This window comes from Myotis yumanensis, unplaced genomic scaffold (assembly GCF_028538775.1).
Source record: "Myotis yumanensis isolate MYYU_CA2020_CCGP unplaced genomic scaffold, mMyoYum1.0.hap1 SCAF_2, whole genome shotgun sequence".
Lineage (NCBI taxonomy): Eukaryota > Metazoa > Chordata > Mammalia > Chiroptera > Vespertilionidae > Myotis > Myotis yumanensis.
In genome coordinates, this window is record NW_027223753.1 from 93,387,037 (window position 1) to 93,401,966 (window position 14,930).

The following is a 14,930-nucleotide window of genomic DNA, read 5'->3' on the forward strand; positions in this document are numbered from 1 at the left end:
TTCAGAAAGAGGCAGCCATTACCACTAGTCCCTGGAAGCAAATCGCGTTAGAGAATGTTGGAGCTGAGTGAGGCCTTAGTATCATTCCACCATCCATTGCCCATTAGCACCCATTCTACAGATGTGGGGAAACTGAGGCCTGAAGGGTTAGGTGACCTGCTCAGTCACAAAACTGGTTTATAAGCCCAAGATTCCTGATATGTTCCCTCCGCATTTCTATAGTAGAAGAAGTAGGGAGCTTGCATATACATTATTCGGAAAAGCAATAGAGCTAATGGTGTGAGTGTATGTGACAAATTAGTGGGATGGCCATTTAAATAAAAGAATTCCTTGTTTTACAGAGATTTGCAAGAAGAGTTCATTTGCATTGGGAAAACATTGGGTTTTAACCATCCTAAGAGCCATTTTTTTTATTTGTTTTAAATTTATTTTTTTTAATCCTCACCCAAGTATATTTTTTCCATTGATTTTTTTTGAGAGTGTGGAGGGGAGGGAGGAGAGGAGGAGTGGGAGGGAAGGAGAGAGAGAGACAGAAAGAGAGAGAGAGAGACATTGATATAAGAGAGACATATCAATTTGTTACCTCCCATATGCACCCTGGGGCCTGGGATCGAGCCTGCAACTGAGGTACATGCCATTGACTAGGAATCAAACCTGAGACCCTTCAGTCCACTGGCTGACGCTCTAACCATTGAGCAAACCAGGGTAGAAGAGCCAGGGCATAACTTTTATTTGATTACATGATACTCAGCTCTTCTCCCTAAGTTACTAAGTTTGACTCAAATCATAAACTTGACATTTTTAAAGAGCTAATTCATGTCCATTTGCTATCTCTTGACCTGAACCTACTTATCTAAAAACAGAACTAGTTTGTTTTTTAAAAAATCCAAGTGATAACTTACCTGCTTGTCCAATACTATATTTTGTAAGAGCTTTGAACCAGAAACTTAAAAATATTCTCCCAATTGGTATTTAATTCAATGCTAGACTTTGAATTTTTTTTTAATTTGGAAAATCTTTTCAGAATTTCATATTGACTGTGATACTTGGTAGAACCCCAAAATAATAGCTAGAATCACCTCTGTAAATCCAAAGCACCTTCCTACAGTCTAAGACTTTCTTCATAGACGTGTTCAGGGAAGCTTCAATCCTATAGAGCTCTCCATGACTCTTCTCCCTCTCCTCCCCCGTCTCACAGTGTCCTTCCCTCTGCATTGGGCAACCTATTTGATAGAAGCTCTTACCTGTAAGGCATTTGTTAATCTGCATGTTTTTCTCGACTGGCAGGTTGAGCATGCTCAGTACATGTTTATTCCAGGAATGATGTAATGTTGCATCACAACACGAAGGCATACCTGTCTACACTAAGTTCTAAAACTAAGCACTTCAGTAAAACAAGTGACTTGAAGATAAAATCCAGGGTGTTTGCAGTTCATCTTATTTTCTTTCTATATATTTTTGAGTAAATATTCTCATGTAATTTAAAGAGGATAGATATGCTAAAATGTAGAGAACGCCATGCTGGCATTTTATCAGGACAGGTGCTAAATGAGTTAGCAGGAAAGCAGCCCAGGTGGTACACCTGTCTGTCAGATCCTCCAGTTGGGTAGAAGGAATGTTTGGTTTTATTCTTAAATGTCAAGGAAAAAATATCAACTTCATAGTATTAAGAAAGGATCAAGTCTTGAGTTTTAATGACTGATTCTATGGAGTTACAGGTCACAGGGACTAAGATGTAAAACAGATCCATGAATGTGAATCAGATGGGCTTGAGACTTAGTCAAACAATAGAAAAAGTGGGAATGCAGACAAAGCTGGGAAAGTGTGTGAGAAGCAGCACGTGACTATGAAACCATAAGGTGCTGTGGTCTGGAAGGCAGCGGTGAGTGGGGTGCTGTGGAGGAGGGGCGGGTAGGGTCTTGTTTCATTGCACACTGACACTGGGCTTTGTGGAACAACATCTAGTGGCATCAGTCAGGAAAACAGACAATGTTTCTGTCCTGATGTGGAAACATTATTTACGTGATGCCCATGGAAAAATGGTTCCATGAAAATAAATGTTATCACTTTAAGAATTAACACTTTATTGTGACTATTTGGTAGATATCTTTCTAAAATATATTTTTTCTACTTTTAAACAGCACTATAAATATAGTGTAATGTGGAGAAGTGACACTGGTGTAGGGGTCTAAAGACCAAGTGCCATGTCTGTCCCTGCCTGGATGTCCCCAGGAAGGCATTGTCTGGGCTCAGCCCACCTGTTGTGCACTGTGGGGCTGGGCCACGTGCAAATCCGAGACCCTCTCTGACTCTGAAGTTTTCAGTGTTGTAACTTCGCCTGTTCTTGGTGAGCGATTCAAGGATTTTCATCATGGCATCAGGCATGTCTGTGGTACAGCAGTGTGAGCCTTCCAAGGGTTCCCAGTGTGTGAGGTCCTGTGCCTGCCTGGTGGAGCTGGGGACACCTGGCTTTCCCACGCTGTCTTCTGGGAGCCAGCGTGCCTTCTCTGCTCCAAACGCCTCCCCCACCCCTGCCTGTGGCCTGAGGACTTCTAACCTGGAACTCGGGGTCCCACTGAAGAAAATCTGTTTTCAATGATTGGCTTCTTTGACCTCCCTGTTATTCAGTCAGAAGAGTTTTTCACTTACTTTCTAGTTCTTGGCGCTTTGTAGAATAATTGAGGCCACAGGGGAAGTGACCATGTGGTGGCTTTAGGTTCTAAGAACTGAAATTCAGGTTGTGCAGGTTGTTCTGAGGCTGGATCACCCTTGCAGTGGTGCCCTCCGCTCACAAGTAGGTCGTTAGTGTGGGTTGTATCCAGATAGAAACCTGTGTGTACAACACACAGGGGTGACAGTTCCTGGACCCGTGGGTGGGCAAATGTGTAGCTGTCTGGAAGGAAGGGAAATTTTGAGAGCAAAACTGATATCGTGCACTGAAAGTGGGCAGTGGCTACAGCGGAGGAAGCACGAGGTCGATGGGTGTGTGAGTGCCCACAGTGCGATTGGAAGGGTCCACACCACCATCGAGGGGTCAGCCCCTCGTGGGGAGGAGGCAGTGCAGGGGGGCCAGATTGGGACAAGAGGTCAAGGAGGGCTTTTGTCTTCTCTGGAATGTTTTAATTTTTAAGTAGAATATGGATTTATGTGTGATTTGCTTAATTAAAAATTACTTTTCTAGCCAAAGATGTTGACTCCAGTTTCCTCAGCTGTAACTCTTTGCCAATGGTAATCCCACCTCTGACTGTGGCTGGGGTAGCCTCAGGGAAGCAGGCAGGAATCCCCCAGTGTCGTTACTGGGCAAACGCCTCACGCTGTGTCACCATGGGCAGCCCTCCCATCACCTATTGGAAATATGGACGTGCCAAACTCTCATCACAGTCTCTGGCTACTCAGCACAGATAGTCAATATTTTTGCAGTGAAATTCTGTGCTACATGAGGTCAGGTCAGTTCAGGTTCCATTGCCAAGTGAGATGAATGGGAAGGGCTGTGGATTTCCGAAGCTTTTGGGTTCTGGAATTGTGACTAGGGCAGGGGTGGGCAAACTTTTTGACTCGAGGGCCACAATGGGTTCTTAGTCTGGACCGGGGGGCTGGAACAAAAGCATGGATGGAGTGTTTATGTGAACTAATATAAATTCAAAGTAAACATCATTACATAAAAGGGTACGGTCTTTTTTTTTTTTTTTAGTTTTATTCATTTCAAACGGGCCGGATCCGGCCCGCGGGCCGTAGTTTGCCCACGGCTGGACTAGGGGCTGTGGACCCTCTAACCATCCTGAACATGTTTGGGAGACGGCCTCAGGATGACCAGTCACTGGCCTTGGGGTGAGAGGTCCATCAGCCATGAGGTGATGAGACTTCTGCCCAGCATTGATCTTTTTTTGCTCTTATTCTGCCCCTCGCTTCCTGCAGTGGCTTTCAGACTAAACAGGACCAGTTTTACCCAGTTCCTTTCCACAGATGCCCTGGGACTCGCTGAATCGCCAGCTTAGTGGTCACAGCCTGAGAATCTCCAGTGGGGACTGTCTGCTTTCCATCTAGCACAGCCACTTTAATAGCTGTGTTATCTGGGCAGTGTACTTGGACTTTCTTTGCCATTTTCCCATCTGTAAAGAGGCGTAATAATAGTACTGCTGCATAATGAGCTTGAAAAAATTAAACACTTCCAGTTTTTGAAACTTCCCGTTCCACTATTCACTCCACGGACTATTTCCTTTTCCTGTAGCCACAGCTGCTTCTGGCAGCCACTGCAGAGCTATCCCCCAGAGAAGCCGCTATGGCTCCCAAGCCTCGTTAACCTTTTGTGGTTGCAGAAGTCATCCCCACGGTCACTTTTTCACCATCCACATGCGAGCGTGCACCAGGCAGACATGGCCTCCAGCTGCCTACCTCGCGCAGTTTCTCAGCCCTTGTTCCTCACAGGTCCTCGGCCGTTGGCTGGATTTGTAATTGTCATGGTGTTATTACATTATGTACTCGTCAGGAGATATTTCAATAAATTTTCACAATGTGGCCACACTGCACATTATTCAAACTAGAATAGCTGTCTCTGGGCTTTCTCATAGGCTGATAGTCCAGTGAGTTCTTTATGACTTTGAGGCAAATTTAAATACGTGAGCTTCAGTATTCTGTACATGTGCTTTTGGGCCTGTGGCATTCTGGAACACTGAAGGAGCATCGCTTAGGAAAGTACCACCTGAACTTTAGTCATCCGAGTACCATGTAGGCACATGGGGTGAGTTTCTTTGTCCACTGAGGGGAAAAATGTGGGCTCCTGAGTCAGGGTGCCTGGGTTGGAATCCAGCTCTGCCATCTAACAGCTCTGGAATCTGGACTGTGTCCTTGAACGTTCTGTGCCTGAATTTTCCCATCTATGAGATGGGGATGATATTACTACCATATAACAAGCTTGAGAGAATCAGTCCCTCAGGAAACATGAGAAGAGTGCCTGGCGAGCATAGATCCAGTTTTGGGAAGGGTGGTCTGCAGTGCAGTCTGCCTCTGGAGATGGGCTGGGTAACCAATGGGAGCTTGCCCATTATCTTATGCCCAAACCTCCTGGGAGCACCCTACTTCTCTGCTTCAGTTCCTTCCAGTCAGATGGCTGCTGCTCATTAGATTCCATAATGTGCAGCATCCTCCACTCCCTGGGTCCTGCCTCTCTCATCTCATAAATAGCATTCTGGTTTTACCAGTTTGCTGCTCCTTGAACACAACAGACTGTTTCATCGCCCTCTGCCTCCTCTCTGGTCCCACACTCAGGCCCAGCCAGGTAGAGCCAGCAAGGCCCTGCACTGCCACTGTCATGTGTGATGGAAGGTGGGCTGTCCCTTTGTGATGTCATCTGGGGCGTCTTGGAGTTGAGGACTCTTCTTAGCTGCCCTGAGTCTCCTTAGCCTCCGACCAACACCTAGGACCTGCCATCACCCACCGTGGGGCCAGCTCAGACCGGCCCATTCGCAGAGGGCTCTCCCCAGGTCAGGACCTGACACTTGCAGTCGGAGGGGCAGAGTGACCCACTTCTCAGGCTCTACAACTCGATCAGACAGGCTAGAGCAGAGAGTGCAACACAGAGTAGCCTGGCTTCAAGGCTGCACACGGAGCCCCATGTGAACACAGAAAGCATATCCTGTGCCACAGAGCCAGGCCCAAGGAGACCAAAAAGGCCAGTAGTGCACACTGTGTTTTATGGTCATGATTTAGCAACATTAATGAAGCAAGAGTGCAACCTGACCACCACCCCCATCTCAAAACCTGTATATTTGGAAAATCCTGATAGAAATCATGAAATATTTAGAATCAAATCACAGTAATAACGACATGTCTACACCTGTGAAATGTCGCTGAAGTGATGCTTAAATGAAAATTCGAAGCATGAATTCATATGTTAGAAAGGAAGAGTTAAAGTTAATGATCTATACGTCCATGTCAAGAAATTAGAAAATGACACTAAAGCCAAATAGATCAGAAAGATGGAAATAATATAGATGAGCAATAGAAAGGCTGGCATTTGGGTTAGGTTATGTTGTTATAAAGAAAAAATCTGACAAAAACATAGCCAGACATGAATACCTATTTAGCATCTATATATTCTGAATGTTTCTCTTTGCTTGCATTATAGTTCTCAAAATTGACTTGTAAAAACTACAGGCCAGCAAAGCAAACATTAATTTTGACTTTTTTTAATTGAGTGCCTACAATTTGAAACGTATGTTTTAGTGGCTTTCCCATTGGGCTCTCAGATAAAAAGACACGAGACTTCCTGATCCTGTTTTGAAGCTCTGGGCCGTCACACAGCCCTCCCATACCTCTGTGCAGCTGTGCAAGAGGGGGCTCTTTAACAAGTGCCCCAGGTCTCCAGCATGGATTGGTGTTCAGGTTAAACTATCCCAAATGTACCCCCAAATTCAGTGGGAACCTGCCTGGCTGTTTCTGTAAAAGGCAGTCGCAAGCAAGTAGAAACTTGATTTTTGTTCAGCGAGGTGAGAGAGAGCAGTTATTAGATACCATTAGTGATGTGACTTGGAAATAAAAATGTTCCTCTGATAACTTTTTCCAGCTTCTGAATTACTTTAATTAGAGACTCTCTGAACTTTCAGGGCAGGTGTTGGGTTGTTACAATGAAGACTTCTTATCAGTGCCAATCAGGACTCCTGTTCCTGTGTCACTGAAATAAAGTAGAGTGGTGACTGAAAGAAGCACTGGGCTGACAAAGGCTAGGACTTTGATTTCCAGTATTTGCTTCTCCCAGTCAGAGTCACCACTGTTTTTACAATGCAATCCTCAGGGAGCACAGCAGCACCCACCCTGCGCATGCCTTCTGGCTGCTTGCACTCCAAGCAGAGCTGAGGAGTTATGGCAGAGACCTTATGGTTCTAAAAAGACTAATATGGACTATTTGGGCTTTTACAAGAAAAGTGAGCTGACCCTGCTCCAAACAGGAACATTGTTCTCTTTGACTTGTTAATCCATATATCCTATCTAATAAAGAGGGAATATGCTAATTAACCCTCACACCATCGCAAAGATGGCAGCGCCCACAGCCAATAAGGAGGGAATATGCTAATTGCCCCACCCTCAAAGATGGCAGCGCCCACAGTCAATAAGGAGGGAATATGCTAATTGACCCTCACACTGTCACAAAGATGGCGGCACCCACATCCAATAAGGAGGGAATATGCTAATTGACTGTCCCACCCTCAAAGATGGTGGCACCCACAGCCAATAAGGAGGGAATATGCTAATTGACTGCCCCACCCTCAAAGATGGTGGCACCCACAGCCAATAAGGAGGGACTATGCTAACTGACTGCCACGCCCTCAAAGATGGCAGTGCCCAGTCCCCTCAGCCCCACTGGGGCGGCAGGCACAGGGCAAGGCTGGGCCTGCCCCCAGGGGCCCGGCCTTGCCTCACATCTGCCTCTGAATCTCCCAGTCCCCTCAGCCCCCCAGCCACCCAGGGCCGGCCCGAGGTGCAGGCAAGCCTCGGATGGTGGCTGCTTAGCTGCCCAGGGCCACCCGAGGCTCAGGTAACCAGGGCCAGCTGAGGCTTGCACTGCCGGCAGTGGCAGCAGCAAAGGTGTTATGGGGCATCGCCTTCCCCTGATCGCCCTACTACATCCCCCGAGGGGTCCTGGATTGTCAGAGGGCACAGGCCAGGCTGAGGTACCCAACTGGTGCACGAATCCATGCACCGGTCCTCTAGTGTTGTCATAAATGTAAACCAGGTTGCCTCCCGCCCCTGAGGGCTCCCAGACTGTGAGAGGGGGCAGGCCGGGCTGAGGGAACTCCCCCTCCAGTGCATGAATTTTCATGCACCGGGCCTCTAGTATACTAATAAAACCCTAAACAACTTGTCAACTATTCGACTGGTCTACTGTTTGACTGGTTGCTATGACACGCAATGATCACCAGGGGGCAGACACTCAGTGCAGGAGCTGCCCCCTGGTGGTCAGTGCGCTCCCACAGCTGGAGCGCTGCTCAGCTGCCCGACAACGGGTGCCAGATACCAGGCTCACAACTGGTGAACAAAGCTGTGGCGGCTCAAGCCTCTCCTGCCTCTGTGGCAGCACTACCAAGTGGCGGAGGTGGCGGGTGCAGCAGTGCTGGGATAAGTGGGAGCAGCACAGTGCCCAACCCTGCTCAGGCTCTTCCCTAGCGCCCTACTACATCCCCCGAGGGGTCCTGGATTGTGAGAGGGCACAGGCCAGGCTGAGGTACCCAACTGGTGCACGAATCCATGCACCGGTCCTCTAGTGTTGTCATAAATGTAAACTTACAAAATGCATGGATAATAAAACACTAGTTTTTCTTCTATTGGTGCTTTACACAAGATTTTGTCCTAAAAGCAAGCAAAGGAATCTGTTGCTACCATAACTTGAAAACTGCTGTGTTATGGCATCATATCAGGGAGGTGTTACTGCAGTTTGCAAAATGAAGTTAATTCTATAGGGAAGGCCTGGGAAAATCAGTCTTCAGATCTTCAAGAACTGAAAATAACTGTCAGGTTGCTAGTATTGGAGGCATTTTTTGAACTTAAAATTATCCTATTAACATTTGTTTCTCTGTGACAAAATATAACAAATGTAGCCCTTCAATGATTGCTTAGACATGGTTTAGAAATACCTAGGTTTATTTTTTTAATGTTTTTATTGATTTCAGAGAGAGGGAGAGAGAGAGAAACACCAGTGATGAGAGAGAATCATTGATTGGCTGCCTCCTGCACACTCCCTATTGGGGATCGAGCCCACAGCCCAGGCACGTTCCTTGATCAGGAATCGAACCATGACCTCCTGGTTCATGGGTCAATGCTCAACCACTGAGCCAATCATGGTTATTTTTTAAAGTATATGTACACTGACAAAGTTGGTAGGATGTTGTTCCTTTCTGCCAAATTTTAAAAATCACAATTATTATACTTTCTATAAAAAAGTTAGCAACACTCCAGCACCCACAGTCTTATTGCCCCTAATTGGGCTAATGGGAGTCCTGAGCATTCATGGGATCCCACAGCATGAGGGCAGAAACTGCGTGGGACACCTCCTCAAAGTTCACCTGCCTGGGCCATCAGCCCAACTCAGTGCCCTCCAGAACCAGAAGGTACTCACCGATCCCTCTGTGTCTTAAAGGGTATTCCCTGAGTCCCTCCGGTGGCTGATGGCTACCCAGCAGTTTGAGTCTGCGAAGAAGTTGATCCTGCACTTCACCCAGAAGAACTCCATGAACACCGAGACTGACATCAAAGGCGTGATGCCCGGTGAGTACAGGCCCTGGGAGAGGCGCCCCTGTCCTGGACCGAGTGTCAGAGCAGTTCCCCGATGCTGGGGATGGCTGGTTTTCCAGGTAGCTGTCCTAGCTAGTGGCTTCATGTCCTGTGATGGTTGCTTAATGTCTGCAGATAGGCTAGGAACATGGGCGGATTGAAATTCTCTTCACCCTCTAGGAGTTGGGTCTTTCCTGGCCAGGTCTGACACACTGAGGGGCCCCACATAGCCTGCCCAAACCCCAACGTGCAGTGTGAGCCTAATGTGCACCTGGTCGCCAAGGGAGCATGCGCCGGGGGCAGGTAAAAATGCCCGAGCCTGGCACAGCCCTGCCTGCCTGCCTACCAGGTCCAAAGGCCCTCAGAGCACTGGCTGGGAGTGGCTGGCTTCACTACCTTTCTTTTCCCAAGTGCGACCTCGGGGAGCTGCCACCGTCTATACCTGTCATGACCAATTTGTGGGGGCTGAGGAAGTAGGAGCGTGAAGCATTTCTGCAGATGGGTTCAGGCCCGCTGGCAACATCCTCCCAGGGCAGATCCAGTTCTCAAGCTGCAGCTCCACAATATCACCAAGAGGCTGTTAAAATCCAGGCTCCAGGGCCTTCCCTGGCACCAGAGGTTCTGATCCAGTCCATTTGGAATAAGCCCTAAGAACCTGCACTTCTAGTAAACACTAGGAGAGATTCTGGCGCCCACAGTGCACAGATGCCCTTTTGGAAGCCCCTGGTAGACCCAACCCAAGCCCTGACCCACTCCCCCAACCTGAAGACCCGTATTGATGGCACTGTTGTTATAAATTTCCCAGGCAAATAATCTGCAGGCCCTTGTCCCAGAGAGATATGCACATTTCCCACCGTGACCTAAACTTGGATGCCACAGACGTTCACTAAGCGCTGCCATGGGCAGGCACTGCTCTGGAGCAGAGAAAGCAAGAGGCAGAGCTTTGCTCTCGTGGAGCTTGCAGGCCGGTGTGCAGGCCCACAACGCACACGGAGATGTGTAATGCGCCCGGGGGATGCATGCTGTAGGGAAAATCTCAGAGTGGAGGGCTAGAGGGCGGTGGTGAGGACCCACTCCGAGGGCTGGGGAGCCTGGCTCCAAGTACAGGTGAGCAGACACCTGAGTGAAGTTGGAGAATGTGCCGGTCCCGATGGGAAAGGAGCATGAGTCGAGAAACTCAGAGCCCACCGGCCGGGAAAGGCTTCCGTATGCGCCTCTTCCGTGGTCCGAGACAGGCTGCTCACAGCCTCCTGACTCAGGGGATCTGGGGTTCAGTGTCCCAGATGCTGCTGTTCGGCCAGGTGAGCCCCTGCCTTGGCCTGTGCCCAGGACCTGGGAGGTGGGGATGGCAAGGCTAGGCCACCTCCACGTCAGCACAGGCAAGAGTTCAGGAGGCCCAGAGCCCATGCTTTACTGGAACAAAGGAGGACATGAGCCAGGTCTGCTTTCCGAGAAGAGCGCTGAGTGCTGGTGCTCTGCAGAGGGCGGCTGTGGCCCTTGTCCCTCGGCAATGACCAGACACTTTTCTAAATGACTTGCAAATGTTAACTTACATCTAATATTTACCCCTAAATGCTTGATGTGTATTAACTTATATTTCTTCCCAACTTGAGTCCTCTGAAGGGGTTACTATAGTCATCTGTGTTTGCAGGAGGGGAAACTGAGGCACAGGGAGGGTTAAGTATCTTGCCAGAGGTCACATACTGAGTAAGTAGTTGAGAGGGGACTTGAACCCAAGAAGTCCAGCAGAAGCGGCTTCACTGGCTGTTTTTGAGAGAGGGGGCTGGGCTCTGAGACAAATGTGCCTGTTTGGAGAGGAATTCGTACTGAATTCACTTTCCTCCTTTTGGTCATGTTTGCTGATTTTGGAGTGTCCAGCTCTCTTCCCGAAACTTATCCAGGCCCCATTCATTATGAAGATAATGCTCTTAAGTCTTTCCGTGTAATTTGTTTCGGGAATTCCCCTAATTAAATCACATGTTCTACTTTCAGGTTGAAATACTGTCTGGGAAAAGCTTGTTTTCTCAATCCAAATTACACTCATCCATTTCCCTCCTATTTCTGGAGGAAAATGAATTTTCCCCTTTCTTTGCCTCTTAGTTTTGCTGGTGTGATTTTTTATGCTGGTGCCCCTGCAGGAGGCTGGGGGGCGGTAGCTGGCACAGGTGGCCTCCCCTCCCCTCAGGAGGATAATCAAACATCCACTCCTGGGGGGCACTGCGTTCACACCTGCCTCCTGATCTTGTTCACACCCAGCTCTCGAACACACTGATGATAGCATCGCGGCAGAAGCCGCCCAGTGCTTGCAGGAAGACAGGTGTCTGTTTCATCTAATTTGGTCACTTCCAACTTTCTGAGGCTGGACTCGCTTTTCTGCTGGAAATCTTCCCATCGCCTCACCTAATCCACCTCCCAACACCTTAGTGTCCTACTTCGCCTCTTACCTTCCTTGACTCCATCCTCACTGCTACCCTTCCCCTCACATCACCTCCTACTCAGAACTGCTTCCCAGGACCCGTAGGCTAGACCCCCAGGCCTCCAACTGCTCTGAGACCCTGTCTCACGTCTGCCTGCCTCTCGCAGATGCTCTGGCCTTCGCTGGGCCCTCAGAATGCACCAGTGCCTCCGGCTGCAGGGCCCTCCCTGTCCTCAGCCTCGCCCTCATTCGGCCAGCTCCTGGGAAACCAGTCCTCAGGTTATCCAGGGGTGGGCAAACTTTTTGACTCAAGGGCCACAATGGGTTCTTAAACTGGACTGGAGGGCCGGAACAAAAGCATGGATGGAGTGTTTGTGTGAACTAATATAGATTCAAAGTAAACATCATTACATAAAAGCGTACGGTCTTTTTTTTTTTTTTTTTTAGTTTTATTCATTTCAAACGGGCCGAATCCCATGGGCCGTAGTTTGCCCACGGCTGGGTTAGCCTGACTCCTCAGACCCCGGCCAGCTCTCCGTGGTGCACCATCTCAGCTGCAGGCATCCAGCTGTGACGAACGGTTTGTGTAGCTCCTCAGGGCCCATCGCCCTGTGTCTGCAGAGCCTGGTTCCGCTGCTGCCCAGCACTAGCAGACCTGACTCCTAGCAGGCCTTCCACGAAAGCTAGTAAATACATGAAATGTGGTCAGCTGTAGTTACTGGTTGTGTTGCCTGGAGGTGGAGGAGTGTCTCAGGTTAGGCTGCAGGTGTATGCGTCAGGGGAGCTCTTGACCCTGTCAGCGTATCCTAATCTTGGATTCAGGCCAGAAGAAAACCTCATGTTCCAAAATGTTCCATGCCCTTCCTCTTTTAAACAGATCTTCAGTTTATTATTGAACATGGCAGATTTTCTCAGTGGAGTTTGCAGCTGAATTACCACCAATATTTGGGTCTGCTCTGGAGTGTCATTGTCACAGTATCACTCCTACAATCATTAGTGTCACATGGCATGTCCAAGTACTGACAGCTCTTCTTGTATCATAATTCCCAAGATTTTGAACATGTACTGCAGGAGTAGAGCCTGCTGGTTTCAAATGTGGCCACATGGACGGCAGCCACTGTACAGAGAAATCTTGGAATAAGAGCTCCACCCCTGCTCCTAGTCGCAGCAATGGGCAGTGGCCCCGCAAGGCCTGGCTGAAACACTATGTGCACATGATCCTCATCAGAGCCTTAGGAGGACCATAACCAGACCATCCTGCTGTACATGTGAGGAAATGGGGCCCAGAGAGGCTGAGTGTTGGGGAACACTGCTTCCCCACACCCCACATTCCCTCCTCGTGGAAGGAGCCAGACCCAAGGAGGCAGAGCGGACCCCCTCTCCTCTTTTTCTCCTGGAGATTGGGCCATGTGCAGGGTGCAGGTCCTGTGTCCTCAGACATCAGGCCCTCTCGGGTAGTACCCAGGGAAGCCAGCCTGGACCAGCCTTGCCAGGATGGGCAGATGAGTCTGTACGATGTAGGCATTCCAACCTCAGGCCCCTCCCAGTGGTGGAGCAGAGATATTGTCCTCACCTGCCTTGCTCTTCTCCATCTGTTTGGAACCTGAAGTGAGAAAAGAGGGGCCATGTATCAGGTCACTCAGGGTCCCCAGCAATAGGTACCTTGTCCAAAGTCCTCCTCCTCCTGCCCCTCATGCTCTTCCTCCTTCTGCTGCTGCTGCTGCTCCTCCTCCTTCTCCCCCCCCCCTCCTCCATCTGCTCCCCCTCCTCCTCCACTTGATCCCCCTTGCCCTGCTGCTCCTCCTCCACCTGCTCCTCCTCCTCCTGCTCCTCCTCTTTCTGCTACTCCTCCTCCTGCTGCTGCTCCTCCTCCTGCTGCTCCTCCTCTTTCTGCTGCTCCTCCTCCTCCACTTGGTCCCCCTCATCCTCCTGCTCCTTTCCTTATCCTTCTGCTACTCCTTCACCTCCTCCTGTTCTTAAAACAAAGACAGTTTATTGCACACCCCCATCCAAATGAATGCAAATGACCTTGGCGTGTGTTTCCCCTGCATCTCTGAGTCTGGCCTCTGCTGTTCTCCAGAAGCATTCTTTGGCCTCTCCCCTGGATATCCAAACCACGGAGAGGTCATGACCCTTCCAGTGTGTCTGCAGGGACACCTTCCCTTCTGCAGTCAGTGTTGAGAAGTGGGGACAGACTGGGGCAGCTTTTCATTCGGTTCTTGTAACAGTGCTCTGAGGTGGGGACAGTGTTCCACTTAACAGATGGGAAACTGAGGCACAGAGCAACTAAGTAACTTTCCCAAGGAGCCTCAACAATAAAGGCTGAAAGCCGGGACTCTGCTGGGTCTGTGGGCCCCTCGCTGCCCCCCCCCCCCACCCCACCCTACCCCACCCCCATTCTGGAAGGGAGACCCTGCCCAGACAGACCCGGGCCCTCTGGCTGCATCTCACAGGGACTAGCCTGGGGGCAGAAGAGGGGGCAGAGTGACAGGAGGGGCCTGGCCTGGGTGGGAGATTCCTAACTTGACTTTATTTGTTTTTTGTTTTGAAATGTTCCTAATGGCTCGAAGCCAGAGGGTGGAAGAGTCCTGGCTGGGGAGCAGGAGGAGAATTGCTTTAATAGCTGTTTCCTTGATGCAGAGTCTGTCGACCCTCATCCCCCTTTTTACCCATTATTCCCGTGTGCAAGGACTTCACAAATCCCTGCGATTTCTGTCTGATAAGCAGAGGTGGAAAGGCCTCTTTCCGTTACCTATGCAGTTACCTCCGGAGGTCTCAAACGGTCTCTAATGTTTCCTGTAACCCGGCTGGTGGACTTTTGTCCCAGAACAGACCTAGTGCTGAGCAAGGTTATGTTGCTGTTGGTAGGCTGGTGGGTGATATGTCTAACAGACAAAATGTCAGTGGCCCAGACAAGTTCATTTCATTCCAATTAAAATGCAGTTCCTCTATAGACTGCAGTCAGTTCTTCAGACCTGGGGCTCTAGAGTTTAATGTTATATAAAAAACAAAACTCAGTCATAGTTACAATTGCTACAGCTTCTTTAGCAACATCTGTTTTACTTCTAATAATGTGTTAGTAGTTAAGTTTGGGCCACATTTAAAAAAACACAACCTTTAAACTTATGTAAACATCTTAATGGGCATTTAAGGTTTCTTCTTGTAAGATTTTCATGGTGAGCAAGTGGAGCTATTATAATTGATTCCTGGTAAGTTTTACAAAAGTGAAATTACTCAGGTCACTGGATCC

The 14,930-nt window shown here is 49.0% G+C and overlaps 1 protein-coding gene across 5 annotated transcripts in view; it reads left to right on the plus strand.

Moving 5' to 3' along the window:
- The window catches only part of SLC22A23 (solute carrier family 22 member 23), a 181,416-nt gene that overhangs the window by 144,070 nt on the left and 22,416 nt on the right, over window positions 1–14,930 (plus strand). For 4 of the 5 annotated variants that reach the window (XM_070405799.1, XM_070405800.1, XM_070405797.1 and 1 more), the window contains exon 5: window positions 9,131–9,258. In XM_070405799.1, the coding sequence (XP_070261900.1) occupies window positions 9,131–9,258 (128 nt within the window). Of the gene's footprint in view, window positions 1–9,130; window positions 9,259–14,930 lie in introns of those variants that run through there. The other variant, XM_070405801.1, reaches the window with a different exon arrangement.